Genomic DNA, 15,462 nt, shown 5'->3' on the forward strand with positions numbered 1-15,462 from the left:
TCAGATATACATTTCGAGAGCACTACCTTTAACCTGTTAGCAAGAACCTTTGCCACTATCTTGTAAAGCACATTACACAAAGCAATCGGTCTCCAATCTTTCATCGATGACTGGGTATCTCCTTTTGGAATAAGAGTGATGTTGGTAGAGTTTAAACACGGAGGAAAAGAACCATTATCTAGCCAAAAACATGCAGCCTCAAAAATATCTGTACCACAACTACTCCAAAAACTTTTAAAGAAACCTGGATTGTAGCCATCTGGTCCTGGACACTTATCATTTCCCATAGAGAAAGCAGCCTCTCTAAACTCATCAACTGAAAACGGTCGAGTGAGAAGATCATTATCTTGGGTTGAAATAGACTGAGGAACTGCATTAATAACTCTGACCCGATCTCCATCCCGGCGTTGAAACAACTCAAGAAAATAATCCTTAGCTATACCTTTCATACCGTCTATAGAGGTGCACTTAACACCATTTGCATCCTCGAGATGGGTAATTTTATTAACTGTTCGCCGAGAGGTTGCTGAAGCGTGGAAAAATTTGGTATTAAGATCTCCTTCTCGGTACCAGTGTGTCTTCGCCCGTTGTTTCCAGAAGACATCATCTTTAACAAGCAAAGTGTCGAGTCTTCGTCTCAGAGCATTAAAATAATTGATGTTTGAGGAGCACACCTGAGTTCGAACTCTTTCAAGTTTCTTCCTGCACTTTTCAATTTCTTTCCTTATTGGTTGACAGTTATCCTTGCTCCACTGTTGAAGGTCGATAGTGCAATTCTCCAACTTATGCATGATCGGCGTATGTCCATACCCCTCCCATTTCTGAATCACATAAGGACCAAATTCAGGTTCAATTAACCAAGCATTTTCAAAACGGAACTGCATGTTTCGATTGGTACTAGATGCTTTAGGCATGGTTTCTAGCAGAAGCGGGTAGTGGTCCGAAGCTGTAGTAGTAAGACATTCTAACCTGCCTGTTGGGAAGAAATCAAACCACTTATCAGTAGCGAGAGCTCTATCCAATTTTTCCTCCACTGCCCTTACTGTGCCCAAACTTTTGAACCACGTGAACTCATAGCCTTCCATATGGATATCAATCAAACCTGCATCAGAAACAGCTTCACGAAAACCATTAATTAACCAAGTAGGTCTATCTGTTCTTCCTTTCTTTTCTGAAACATGGAGGATGTCGTTAAAATCTCCTATAACACACCACGGCAGCAATGATAAACTAGCTAAATTTCTTAGGAAATTCCAAGACGCTCGGCGCCTACCTCCCTCCGGAAAGCCGTAGAAACCAGTTAATCTCCACATTCCTTTCTGATTATCTTTAACTTCTAGGTCTACATGGTTTTGTGAGTAATTTGTGATGTTACAACTAATGGAGTTCCTCCAAAGAATAGCTATACCCCCTCCTCTACCTTCTCGATCAACACAAAAGCAATAATCAAGATTCAAGATATATCTTAACTCCTCAATTTTATTAGAAAGACAGAGAGTCTCAAACAGTATTATTACATCCGGCTTGTACGTCCGGTTCAGGTATTTGAGATTCGGAATTGTACTCGGGCTACCTACACCCCGACAATTCCATGAGATGCAACTCATTTTTTCTGGCAGGCCTGACTATCAGGACCCGCCATTACATTAGCATCAAAAAGAGGATTAACATGAACAGTGTTTGATGCGCCACTATTATGGGTAGATTCTGTTGCATTCTCCATTTGATTCTCGTTGTTATGCTTCGCTTCCTCCAAAAATTCAGTTCTTGATCTCTTTTTAGGACCCTCCTTTAGTTCTGGTAGGACACACGAGCACTCGCCATGAAAGAGTCTGGTTGTATTGGATTGCGTGCCAGAGTGAGAGACTTTTGTTGACTTGCTTTGTTAGCTGCCGTTTTATCTTTCCTCAAACCTTTGGTACGGCCTGCATTGCTAGTTTTTTCATTCACTAAAGGACCAGCTGCAGACATAAACTCTATAGGCATTAAAATAGGAGACATAGCTAAAGATTGAGTAGTAATTGCCTTGTTTATCAAAAGTTGGCCATGTGGGCCCAACCCACCAACTCCTAGATTGTTATTTCTCACTTGAAAAGTTGATGGCTCTACAAAAGTCATACCACCACGTGCTTGAGAATTTGAGACTGGCCCCACCATGCTGTCAGAATCTTCATTCAAGTTTTTCTCAAAATAAGCTTGTAAGTTTGAGTGTTGTGGACTCACATTTTTGTAGCTTCCCCCTATTCTTTCCTTTCTTAATAATTGCATAGATTTTTCTCCATGCTCACATAACATGCGGTCCCCCTCAGTCATACCTTCAGCTAGGAATTTATTTATTTGGTCAGACTTAGTTAGTTCTGGTACAAAGGGACCTTTACTAGTTTCACATCCCTCCATATTAATATCTTTGCCATTTAAATCCTTTGGGTCCACAACAGTCCACCATTGCACCATTCCCTCACCATTTGACCTTTGACACTCAGAGTATTTATAAATAATTAAACTCCTAGACAAGAGTTCAATTTCAACTTTAATTCTGCCATAAAACCGATGATTTGAAATACTTGAATTATTACCTGCATTAAATTGGCTTGTCTGACCCTCATTAATGCTTGTCCCTTCCACCGGTCGACCACCGGAATTGGAGCTCCGACCGTCTATTATCCACTTGCTTGATGCTGAACCACCCCCAAAGGAATTGTTCTCGGCCCGCAAGTGAGGTCCCCATCTTTTATGACCAGCAACAAAATTTGTTTCAAATTTCTTCTGACAAAAATTATCGGTATGCCCAATGGATCCGCAAATGAAGCAGAATTTTCCCAGCTTCTCGTAATTAAACAGCAGTCTGATATTTCCACCAGCACTTCTTTCAATGACTAGATCTTGTTGAAGGGGTTCCTCCAACGCAATCTCCACCCGTAACCTCATGTATTTCCGCCATGGTCCATAGTTGTTATCCTCGTCATATTTAACTAGTTTGCCAATATGACTTCCGGCTAGCTCCCCAATAGTTTTGTCCATAAAACCGAAAGGCAGTTGATGGACCTGTACCCAAATTTCAGTAGAGTTCATGGGTAACGTCAATGGATCTTCTCCCATGGCTACCTTCTTCACAATGATCATACGGTTATCTAATAACCACGGGCTTCCTTCCAGCACAACGTTAAGATCTGCCTTAGAGAACATTTGTACCATGAATTTGTTATCATCCATTGGCAACAGCTTCATCTTCATCACCGGACACCACATGTTACCCAGTCTGCCTTCGATGGTGGATAAGTGGACAGGTTTGTTCACCACTACTCTTCCAATAAGGCAGAGGTCGAGCAGTTCAATGGAAGACAAAGCAGGTTGATTCACACCTCCGTCTCCGTTCAAGTTCAAATTTTCCATGGTTGTGATAAGAAGCAGAACAGAAAGGACGTAGTTTAGGTGGTATATGCAGTTAATAATCATGAAATGCATAGCTTCCCTATTGTAATGTCCTTTATATATATTGATTGAACTTAGTGAGGATTTGATATGTAACCACTTTTTGATTCTATCCTTAAACACGTAGATCTCACAAAGAAACATGATGCCAAAAATTTCCAAAGAAAACTAGGATACCATTGATAATTCATTACCACACATGACAGACTTCAGACGTTGACAAAAGGAAATCTGAGAGAAAAAATCTTTGAAGATACTCACAATAAAAACAATCAGGTTTGGACAAAAGAATCAGATACGCTAAAACAGAATAGGAAACAAATCGAAAACAACAATCAGAACCATCAAGGACTCGGGACAGACTCAACAAACAAATCACAAAACATCAGTGATTGGTTTTAAAATCACAAAATTCAAAACAAAAACTCGATCCGATTGAGGACAAACGATCGAAAACACAAGCTCCCACAAAAGGCCAGAAAAGAGGATAGGGACCTTAGGAGAGAAAAAAAAACCCTGTGGATTCATAATTACGGTTTTTGTTAATTGGTAAAACCGGAAATGAAAATTTATTTGTTGGTTCAATTAAAAATTCATCAAAACGGCATTTTTCATGATGTATTTCATGATTAGACAGCTTTATTAGTGTTACTTTTCCCTCTGTCTCACGGTATCAATATCAGTGTTTTAAGGTTTGTACACGATTATCAAGAAAATGAATCATTGTGTTGATTTTAATGGTAAAATTAATTGCATTTGCTAAAACACCTTTATTAATTGTAGTTAGTGGAGTAGTTAGGCTGAATGAAATTCAATAAAGAATGGTATAATAGTGGAAAAAAAAATAATAAATATTGCATTAATATTGTAAAGTGACAATTATTTTAAAAAAAAATAAAATACTAAAGAGACAATAATTATGAGACGGATTGAGTAATTATATTTCGTCTCAAAAGAAAAAGTTGTACATTAAAGAACAATGTAAATCATGTGAGTGTGAAGTTTCATTTTGTTTTTGCCATATTTACTATCAAATCCAAAACCATATTCTCATTAGAATAAAGATATGTTTGATTGGCTTGTTATTCCAACCACCTCAAGTTGATTTATCACACCAAATGTATATTTTTAGGAGAAGGTTAACCATTGCCTTTAAAGTATTAAATAAGGGGATAAAAATAGAAATATAGTATTAAAAAATAGTGAAAAGAGATAAATTTAACATTTTAAAAGTTAAAATGTTGTTAAAACTAATGCAAACATGCTACTTTTGGTTTCCTTAACGGCAATGATATGGTTAGCAAGATCCATATTTTTATAGAAAATGTTAAACGAGTGTCATAGAACACTCTTTAAAGACTTTAAATAATAAATTTTTATGAAAAAGTGTCCATTTGATGCATCGTAAATTGAAGTGTTAAACTTTTTCAAAGAATAATTTTTTAATAGGGAAACCTTAAAAAGTGTCCTTAGGACACTCGTCAGCAAGACCCTCTTTTTATTTCAACATTGATATTCAATCAATTATAAACATTTGAAATGATTGTTGTTTTTATACAAAATTCTCCTTAAAAATTCCTTCTTTTTCTTTTGGTTGTTGGTGTCGACGTTGATTTAAATCCAAATATAATCAATGATTTGATTCCGAATAATCGATAAACCTGAAGTTTGAAGAGAAATTTGAAGTCGCAGGTTCAATTTCAATTATCATACACTCATACTTCTAACACCTAAAAAAACACTCATACTTCTTTTGAATGCACTCCAGACTCCAGAGAGTAGGGGTGGACAACGGTCGGATTTGGACGGTTTCGGGCTGAAAATCGTCCATCCGAAGCAAACCACGGTTGAAAAAACATAGCCCACTTCTGTCCATTGGTGTCTGCGGTTATTTAGGGTGACGGTTTGAACGGTTGTCGGATTTTGTGGGTGGGTTCAAACGGTTCTTAATCAATAAAAAAACCTATAACATGAAAGGGTAGAAAATCCAGAAACTAAGAAACATAATCAAGAGTAGCAACACAAAAAAACCAAGAAATATGACAACAACACTCTTCAAATTCATTTGCTTCTTTTGTGTATGTTCCCATTTATTAAAAGATGCATATATGATGTAGAGGAGACCAGATCTGAGGCATAAAAGAATATAAATTATGCAGAGGAGATAAATCTAAATAGATCTTGCTTGGTTGAAAACATTTGTTGTTGTATTAGATCACTAATGAAGATGAGAGGTTGAGATAGACAAGATGAAGAAGATGAAAAGTAGCATCGATTGAGAGAGAGACATTAGATTGTTTGAGTTTTCAGAGAGATAAAAAATTGAGTGAGAATACATGAAAGTTCAAGCAGTAGACTTCAGCTTTTTGAAACTAGGAAAGAGAAACGTGATTAGATTTTAGAGGCTAAAATTAATTTAATTAGTATTAAAATACACATAAAGAAAGTGATCACGTGGGTTTGTCTCAAGAAGAAAGAGAAAAGGCTGATTGACCATGGAAAAAGCAGTTTAATATTACTAGTATCTCTCGGTCGGATTCGAGTACCGTTGGATTGAAAATCCAAGTCCGTAACCGTCCGCTATCATCCGTTGTAAACTGACAGAAACAGCCCGACGACCCGTTCATCCGAAAATGACCCGTCCGAATCACTGTTTTATCTACCGGTTCATGCGGATTCGGGTGGGTATCGGTTTTTTGTCCAGCCCTACCAGAGAGGATTTGATGTGCTTTGATTTAGAAAAAATAACATAAATAATGATTGCGAATGACTATAACTGTATTTGATTTGTTCTTGTAATAAAAAAAACTATTTTATTTGTTGGACTCTTTGTTTCCTATTTGGGTTTGCGTGCTAAACTTTGCGAACATTCCTTTTTAGGCCCCCCCCCTATATCTTCTTAGGCCCCCTGAAATTACTAAATTAGCCTTTCTTATATGTACGGTATATAAATACCGAACTAAATTAGCCTTTGTTACACAGCAATGCATATGGCACATTATATATACTTGCATATACCATACCTTCTATAATAACCAGTATCAGATTTAGTACCCTTTCCTCAATTATATCTTCCTAACTATGGCCCAACCTCTGTTATTCACAGTGAAGAGGTGTGCCCCTGAATATGTAAGACCATCAAAACCTGCACCTCATGAAATAAAATTACTTTCAGACATAGATGACCAAGAAGGGTTACGTTTTCAAATTCCAGCGATCCAATTTTATAAATATGATCCAAATATGGCAGGGAAAGACCCTGTTGATATTATTAGAAAAGCATTAGCAAAAACACTTGTGTTTTATTATCCATTTGCAGGTAGATTAAGGGAAGGTCCTGGTAGGAAGCTTATGGTAGATTGTAATGATGAAGGTATTTTGTTTATTGAAGCTGATGCTGATGTTAGTTTGAAAGAATTTGGTGATGCTCTTCAACCTCCTTTTCCTTGTTTGGATGAGCTTCTTTTATTGTAGGCAAACTGGGTTGATAACAATTTGGATTGACAGGAGTAAGTTGAAAGTGCATTTAAATAGAACATGCCAACAAGCTTTTCTTAACCGTCACAAAATAATGGAAAGAGGTGTTTGATAAATTACAAAGTGGGTCTGAATTAAAACAGTGTACTTAAGTCAACCTAAATGTGCTTCCGGTTGATACATTCCGGACGTACAAAATCTTGAAAATTAAAATAAACTACCGGATGTATTATTAAGGGCATTTTTGTATCTTTAGGGGGCCTAAAGAGATATTGAGGGGGCCTAAAAAGCAATCCTCAAACTTTGCGGGATATGTTTGGCCTGGATTTTTACTATTTTTAACATTTTGTATTTGCACTTATTGAAATTGTCCTTTTGCTTTTAAATATCCTCTTATTTTTTCATGTAATTTTTTTTTTCTATCAGACATGATTGTTTTAGTGTTTCTATCCATCTATAAATTTTACAACTGTGTTTTATTAATTTATTTTGTAGATACAATTTTATTGACTTATTTTATCTCAATACATTACATACATTCCCAAACTACCAGTAACTCAACTAGATTCTTCTAAAAATCCTAAACTAAATCCTAAAATAAAATAACAAAAGACTCTTTAAAACACTAAAATACATATTATGACGAGGAGTTATAAAAAATCCTCAAGGACTAGTAACATTTCAGTCCAGTTTCCTCTTGTGTGTGTGATTATTCTCGTACCTATCACAAACCTAACCAAATACGTGATTAATGGTGAAGATAGGAGTGGAAGAAATAAATTTATATCAATATATCTTACTTCAGTAGCATCTTTCAAATACTACCTTCATGTTATCTCCTACTCCAGCAAGCCTGCAAGTAATATAAATATTCAGAGCTTTCGGTAGAGAAATAATTATAAATGGAGAGAAATTTAATACATCATGTAATTTATCACTGAGTATGTTGTGGAAAGTGGAAGAAAAAAAAAAGATGTGCAGGCTTTATAAAATTTTATTGGCCTATTAGCCTTTTAATACATCATGACAAGCTCAGCCTAACTGGTTCAATATAATCAAACCTGTAAAAAAATTCCCAATGACAAATGTTTGATTGTATAGTTCCTCTTGGTTTAAAAGGGAAACAAAGTATATTGTTACAAGTAACAATGGTAGACTAACTAAGAAGGAAACAATTCTAGAATGGTAGACTAGATGAGCTCAATAGAACATAAAGCACAGTAACAAATCAAAATAAGAACAGAAAAATGCATGAGATCCAAAGAAAACACTTGAAAGGTAGATTCAGAAGCTGAGCATTAGAACCTAAAAGATTTTATAGATATGAAGCATCAAATTTTCAATTTCAGTATTTCAAACACTTGCCCCTGAACTTGATTGTCACGGTCTAATTAAAGAGAAAACTTTACTCATTTTCCTGTGTCCCTTGACAAATTGCATTTAATTAGTACCTGAGAGAAAGCAATAGAAATTAATAATTTGGAAATTCCAATTTTAGAGGAATACAGAACCTGAAATAAATTCATGATAGTAATGTTAGACCTTATGGACTATCAAAAAGACTACCAAATTTTTATCTTTGTTGTTTAAACTAGTACAGTTGACAAGTGGGCTTACAATTATAACAATAATAGCTGAATCCTTTTGTCACAGTACCAAAAGCCAACTAATTTAATCACAAGAAGGCTTCTAGCAACTTACATGATATTGACAGGAAAACTCGGGATGTTCAATAATTTATGAAGTATGAAGGAAACAGATTTGTTATCATGAATTTGAAATCATAAAATGGAAGACATATTTTCCAAATAATGAATCAAACCATATCATGATTCATGAAACAAAATATTTGAGAACAGTATTCAAAATAGCATAGGTGAAATAGATTTTAACATTACAAAACATTAAAAACATCTACTGCATATAAGCATTTTTAAGTCAACGAAAAAAACAAACAAATTATATAGCAAACAAACTGAAATATAAACTTCATATAAAGTATAAACCAAGATAAATAGAGAACATAAAATAAACAAAATAATTTACTACCAAGTGACCAACAGGAACAGCAGAATATTAACTTTAACCAGCACAACAATGGGAAAAAATGAACACCTGAATCTGGTTAACTAGTGACAGAATTTTGCCGTTGTTTCTCCCAGTTGTGTTAGATTACACCTGATATCACCAAAAAAATAAAGTTTACAACTAAACAAGCAACAGCATCAAAAATCACTGTCATTTTTTATTCACAGAAAAGATAAACAACCAATCATATCAAAGCTTGTAAGTATCAAAACCACTATGATAATTGTAGCAGAGTTTCATAAACATTGCTAGGGCTATGGGCCCCCTGATTTACTTTTCAAAAATTCAATATCAGATGCCATTGTAATGTATGTTTACCTCAGAAATATGAAGAATGGATCTTTGAGAAGAGGAGGAAGAACACGGTTGATATTCCACCTCCATCGGATCCCTCATCATGCTTCCATCATTAGAGGAGGGTAGGATTTCTTGCTTGTGGTATTCCTATATCATTGTTTGTAAGTTAAATGAATAAACAAGGTTACTAGATTGTCAAAGCCACAAAGGAGATATATCAAATTGAAAGATGAAAAATGAAGCCATCCATATCAATCTTACCACAGTTTCTTCCAAAGTATCCTTAGACGACCTACTGCGTTTGCAGGGATATTCCATGTTTTCTTCTAGAATGTCCTTCTGCAACCTACTATGTTTGCAGGGATATTCGATGGGGGAATTTTCTCTAACCATGTCAAGTGTCAAACCATGTAATTTCACTTGACCGAGCTCATTACTCTTTATAAAAGCTTTATCAAATAAGACTCTGATATCTTGTTTTGGGCAGGCGCCATACATTTTATAAAGTGTGTCTTCAACCAATGACAATTCCTGTTCTTTGGGCTGATTTGCAATGTTAATCAACATCCTCTGGCAATGTTTCCCCAAGGCATCAAAGTTAACTTGAAGTATCTTTTGGATTTCGTGATTTGGAATCATTTCGTATTGGTCTAGTACAAATTCACACTCTTCTACATCTTTTCCACCCAAGTTGGAACCTATAACCTCCAAAAGGAATGGATGGCCAGAAGCATAAGTTTCTGCTCGTTCTAAAATGCTCAAATAATTGGATTTAAAATTCATAGATTTGAAAGCCTTCAAACTAAGCAACTGAAAAGCCTCTTTCTTATCCAACTTTTCTACCTCGTATATTATTTCAATCCCATGATGTTCTAGCAGATGTTTTTCCTGAGTAGTAATGATGACCTTGCTACCAGAACCAAAGAAAGTAGTAAGTTCAACAATGGCTCGCAAGACCTCCGAATCATGAACATCTTCAATAATCAAGAAAACCTTCATTTGGTAGAGAATGTGTTTTATTGTTGATGGGATCCCTATATCCAAACTTTCAAACATAGTACCAGCGTGGTGTCCAACTATTTCAGAGAGAAGCATCTGTTGGAGATGAACTAATCCATGTTTCATTAAATGCTCTCCCACATTATCAAAAAAGAAACAACAATCAAAGTCAATGCCGCCACAAAAGTGATAAACTCCACGAGCTAGTGTTGTTTTCCCAAATCCAGGATTTCCACATATCCCAACCATGCAGACTCCATCATCATTGGATCTGTAATTCAAACAACGCATAACTTTCTCTACTCGATGATCAAGGCCAATTGAGCAAGCCAGGTGTTTAGAGACCTCTTGAAGAATCTCCTCAATGTACTGGTGTTCATATATACCCCTGGCTCTGCCCAAATCAAAAGAAGTATATGTGAGGACACACTAAATGTGTCACATTAATATCCAACACTTTAAACAAACAAGTGTTTCTTTCCTATTTAAACTAAGCTTAATTTGGCAATATACTAACTATACATTAGAAAATGAAAAACAAAAAACAAAAATGTAAGAAGTTTCATGGTGATGAAGTGTAAGAAGTTTAATTTAACACAAATTTGACATCAATTTGGATTGTAACTAACAGTTAATACTTACTACAATTCAAATATGTAGTTATTGAATATACATACAATTAGCACCTCATTAACCATCCAAGGAGAAAAATTATTCACTAAATTGGCTAAATTGTTTTTGATTAAGATGAGGTACTTACGGATCGAGATGCCAGCCCCGAAAATCAGCAACTTGACGAAGAACCGTGTTCCGTTTTTCCACCTCAAAATCAGATACGAGAAGATTGTTATAAAAAGAAGACAAGGCTTCTCCAAAACTACCACTCTGATGACGAACATCGGAGGGATTGACATGATAGTAAACCGGCAAAATCCGTTGTTGTCGACCGTTCCCCTTTGCAAACAAATCCATGATGTTGACAAGTTCATCTAACCGAGACGCGTAATCACGAGAAATGATGAAAATGAAAATCCTGCAGTGTTGAATTGAATCCCGATGATTAATAGCTGTGTAAAAGCCACGATTATTGAGAGAATGAGAGAGGAAGCCGGTGAAACTGAAGCGTGTGTCATCACCGCAGCTGATGAAAACGCCATATGTTGAGGGTTTTGGACCACGCAAGTTACTGAAGGTGTTCATAACAACGATTGATGGTTAACTGGAGAAGGCTGGATCGGGCGGGAGAGTGAGTGACAGATGACAGAGAGAAACAAACACCTGCTTTTTTTTTTTTTTTTTTTGAAAGAAGAAACACCTGCTATTGATTAATATCAACAACGCTATAAAATGCAAATGTACGTGAAATGAAATGAATACAAGACAGTCGAAATTTAGATTAACAATCGTATCATTTTGATTTATTTCATTTCAGAAATAAAATATTTGTCTCATTTTGATCTGGACAAAAATCCGAACCTTAAATTTAAACCATTAGATCCTGATCAAACAATTACCGACGACCGGCTACATGAATGCCTTAAAATATTAAATGCACGGAAACATGATCCAAACAGCCAACAACGACACCACCAGATTAGGAGTGTCTCGTCTCTGTCTCTATGTAAGGTTTTTTTAATATTATAAAACCATCCAAGGGTGAAGAATAGATGAAAAACAAATCCAAGGGTTGGTGAAGAATGGACACATGTTCATACGAAACTTACAAACTTTTCTGGAATCCGCCAAAACGCCACTAAAATATTTCACCTCATTATTATTTCGGTCATGCTTTTGTTAGCATTTCGCTTGTTTTTTTTTTTTTTTTGGTACAGCATTTCGCTTGTTATTTACACTCCATAACCATTTTTAGTTTTTGAAACGAACTATGGCAACCAAATTGAAAATTTACCTCAAAGAAAAATGTTAACAACTTTCATTTTAACACACTTTCTATAAAAATCATTATCATATTTGGTGGAATGAAAATGTTTTGGCATGTCCTAAAACTACAAGATAATAATATAAAAATAGAATTAAAAAATGAGAAATGATATGTACAACTTTTATAACAATTTTTTTTTCCATACTTATATTATGTTTTTTTTTCTCTTTTTATTGTTTTGGTTTCCGTGTTAATATCTATTTTTATTTTTTTTATAAATTTATAATTGACTCAAAAGTTGTCCCACAAATGGTTGTTCAAATAACACACCTCTTCAAAATTTTAAGCTTCAAGATTTGTGGCTTAAAATCATTAAGACTTTTGATTTAAAAAGTTTTGGTCTTGAAATCGTCTTTTATTTAGGTTTTGAACTTTTTTTTAATCTTGAGCTCAAGAGTTCTTGGTTTTGATTTGATCAAAACCTTAGACTCTGAGTTCTTAGATTCTGACTTGTTCAGTTTTCAGAAAAGAGTGGGAGTACAGAAACCTTCTTTATGCATTCCAAATAAGGAGGTTTCTTTGTTTTCATAAGAGTATGAGTCTTTTTGACAGATTCTGCTGTGAACCCAATTTCTTCTACCTTGTGCATACTCACTTGACAAATCATGTGAGCTATTTTGCTTCTGTCAACCACCACCCATGATAGACTCTTCAAGAGCATTATCACATTTTGTCAAGGGTCTGTCAACTTCTTGATGTTTGAAAATTGATCTTTCTCCAAAATTTTATTTCTCATCATGAGAATTTCATTTTGGATCGACAAACTCTTGTTTTGGTGTTTCAAGAACTTAGATTCTTCTGTCAACAAATCAAACTGTTCAAACAGCGTCTTACAAGATTATGAGTTTGTTCAAACAACGTCTTACAAGATTATGAGTTTGTTCAGGAGATACCTCATCATTATCATCAAATTTTAAACTAGATTATGCATCAGAAGTTGTTATGGCCATCATACCCAGATTTGTTTCTTCTTCATCAAAGTCTGATTCTTTATCCATCTTATCCCATGTTGCCATGAAACTTTTCCTTAACTTGCTTCCGTAGCTCTCCTTCATGGAGCTTTCTTTCTTTGACTTTCCCTTATGTAACTCTGAACAATCGGCCATAAAGTGACCAAATTTCTTGCAGTTGAAGCAACCTCCTTGTTGATCTTCTTTCTTGTTTATGAAACTTGATCCGCTAGACTCATTGCGTCTACCTAGAAACCTTCTTTTCTTGTATTGGAACCTCTTGGTTAAGTAAGACATCTCCTCAATATTTGAGTCATCGTCATATTCTCCAGCATATAATGCAGATTCAACATGGACGAAAGCTCCATTAATGTTTGGTTTGACTTCAACCTTAGGCAGTGTGACCTCTCTGGAATTATTGGCAAAAATAGATTTGTCTCAACCGGATCATCATCTGTGTTTTCAACCATAACTATAAATAAACAACACATAACTATAAATAATCAACTTACTATTGCAATAACATCAAATTCAAAATTAATTCAACCTCAAAAAAATATATAGGCAGAGAGTCACATTTTTTAAGGATCGCAACGGCAGTTACCTGCTGCTATCCCAACTGTAGTATACTGCCGCTGCCACTTGCCATCGGTAGTTAATTACTGCTACATTGCATGTCAATAAATACGAAAAACTGACAGTATAATCAAAAATGTAAATTAATTAAAACGTGCATTACATATTTTTTGACATTAAATGTGTGTTGAAACCTTCTAAGATTGCTGCTTCAAGGATTGTGGAAAAAAAAATTGATTTGACGGTTTTGATGGAAGAGGGAAAAAAGATGATGATTGAATAGTAAATTAATTAAAACGTGCATTATCTGATGCATCTAACTTGCTAAAATGATGATGTAGCATGCTGATTTGGATCTTACTGTGTATAATTGTTGATGTGGCATGCTTACTTGGCTATCAATTCTCAATTTGAGTAAATAGTCAATTACCCCCCTGAAATTGTAACTTTCGTCAAAAACCCCCCTGAATTTTGTAAAATGTCAAAAACCCCCCTGAAATTGTCAAGCGTCTGTCAATTACCCCCTCCGTTAATTTCCTCCATCCAACATGCTGATGTGGCCGTTAACTGCCACGTGGCGCTGACACATGGTCAAAAAAGTCATGCCACGTCATAGGGGGGTAATTGACTATATTTATTTTTTTATTTTAAAAATCTGATTTTTTTTTTTATTTTAAAAATCTGATTTTTTTTTTCTTTTCATAATTAACATTTGTGCCACCCATTGAACATGCAAATACCCCCCTGAAATTAAACATTTATGTGCAAATACCACCCTCAAATTTAAAATTTATGTAGCAAATATCCCCTCAAATTTATAACTTATATGCAAACATCCTCTCCAAATGTAAAACTTATATGCAAATTACACCTTGAATCATAAAACTTTAATGGTTAAGTAAAACTTATTCTTAATCTATAATTTATTATATCTCTAATAACAATAAAGAAGAAAAAAAATCACATCTTTAAAATAAAACAAAGGGGGAGAGGTTATTGGTGCATCCTTGTTAATTTTTTTTCTTCTGTAGGATCTGCAATTATTTGCTCTCAAAACACAACATTTTGATGCATATGCATCTCTGTTTCCATGTTATTTTAAAGATGTGATTTTTTTTCTTTTTTATTGTTATTAGAGATATAGTAAATTATAGATTAAGAATAAGTTTTACTTAACCATTAAAGTTTTATGATTCAAGGTGTAATTTGCATATAAGTTTTACATTTGGAGAGGATGTTGACATATAAGTTATAAATTTGAGGGGATATTTGCTACATAAATTTTAAATTTGAGGGTGATATTTGCACATAAATGTTTAATTTCAGGGGGGTATTTGCATGTTCAATGGGTGGCACAAATGTTAATTATGAAAAGAAAAAAAAAATCAGATTTTTAAAATAAAAAAAAAAAAAATCAGATTTTTAAAATAAAAAAATAAATATAGTCAATTACCCCTCTATGACGTGGCATGACTTTTTTGACCATGTGTCAGCGCCACGTGGCAGTTAACGGCCACATCAGCATGTTGGATGGAGGAAATTAACGGAGGGGGTAATTGACAGACGCTTGACAATTTCAGAGGGAGTTTTTGACATTTTGCAAAATTCAGGGGGATTTTTGAAGAAAGTTACAATTTCAGGGGGGTAATTGACTATTTACTCTTCTCAATTTTGTAAACCACCTCAAACGACATCGTTTAA

General features: G+C 34.8%; 2 protein-coding genes across 11 annotated transcripts; one reads left to right on the forward strand and one right to left on the reverse strand.

Moving 5' to 3' along the window:
* Positions 1-6,498: 6,498 nt before the first annotated feature.
* Positions 6,499-6,921, forward strand: LOC11445762 (benzyl alcohol O-benzoyltransferase). Its single transcript, XM_003627864.2, has one exon. The coding sequence runs from the start codon at positions 6,514-6,516 to the stop codon at positions 6,904-6,906; it is 393 nt and encodes a 130-aa protein (XP_003627912.1). The 5' UTR covers positions 6,499-6,513; the 3' UTR covers positions 6,907-6,921.
* Positions 6,922-7,362: 441 nt separating this feature from the next.
* LOC11445264 (disease resistance protein RUN1) lies at positions 7,363-11,688 on the reverse strand. 10 transcript variants are annotated; one of them, XM_024773423.2, is made up of 7 exons: positions 11,054-11,687; positions 9,556-10,687; positions 9,316-9,441; positions 9,025-9,087; positions 8,215-8,360; positions 7,710-7,762; positions 7,363-7,641 (listed from the first exon to the last, which is right to left on the reverse strand). In XM_024773423.2, exons 1-4 carry the CDS (start codon positions 11,491-11,493, stop codon positions 9,082-9,084), a joined length of 1,704 nt encoding a protein of 567 aa, XP_024629191.1. In that variant the 5' UTR covers positions 11,494-11,687; the 3' UTR covers positions 7,363-7,641; positions 7,710-7,762; positions 8,215-8,360; positions 9,025-9,081. The 10 variants fall into 10 exon arrangements, with proteins under 10 accessions (XP_024629191.1, XP_024629194.1, XP_024629193.1 ...); XM_024773426.2 differs by lacking the exon at positions 8,215-8,360 and adding an exon at positions 8,361-8,420; XM_024773425.2 differs by lacking the exon at positions 8,215-8,360.
* Positions 11,689-15,462: the final 3,774 nt, after the last annotated feature.

The sequence above is a fragment of the Medicago truncatula genome, chromosome 8 (genome assembly GCF_003473485.1).
Source record: "Medicago truncatula cultivar Jemalong A17 chromosome 8, MtrunA17r5.0-ANR, whole genome shotgun sequence".
In the NCBI taxonomy this organism is placed as follows: Eukaryota; Viridiplantae; Streptophyta; class Magnoliopsida; order Fabales; family Fabaceae; genus Medicago; species Medicago truncatula.

Bases quoted from the DNA above. Each gene is read 5' to 3' on its own strand.
- LOC11445762 (XM_003627864.2), top strand. From the start codon at position 6,514: ATGGCCCAACCTCTGTTATTCACAGTGAAGAGGTGTGCCCCTGAATAT.
- LOC11445264 (XM_024773425.2), bottom strand. From the start codon at position 11,493: ATGAACACCTTCAGTAACTTGCGTGGTCCAAAACCCTCAACATATGGC. The intron at 10,688-11,053 runs GTAAGTACCTCA...TGATTTGGGCAG, and splicing joins CGGGGCTGGCATCTCGATCC to AGCCAGGGGTATATATGAAC. The intron at 9,442-9,555 runs GTAAGATTGATA...ACAATGATATAG, and splicing joins ATACTTTGGAAGAAACTGTG to GAATACCACAAGCAAGAAAT.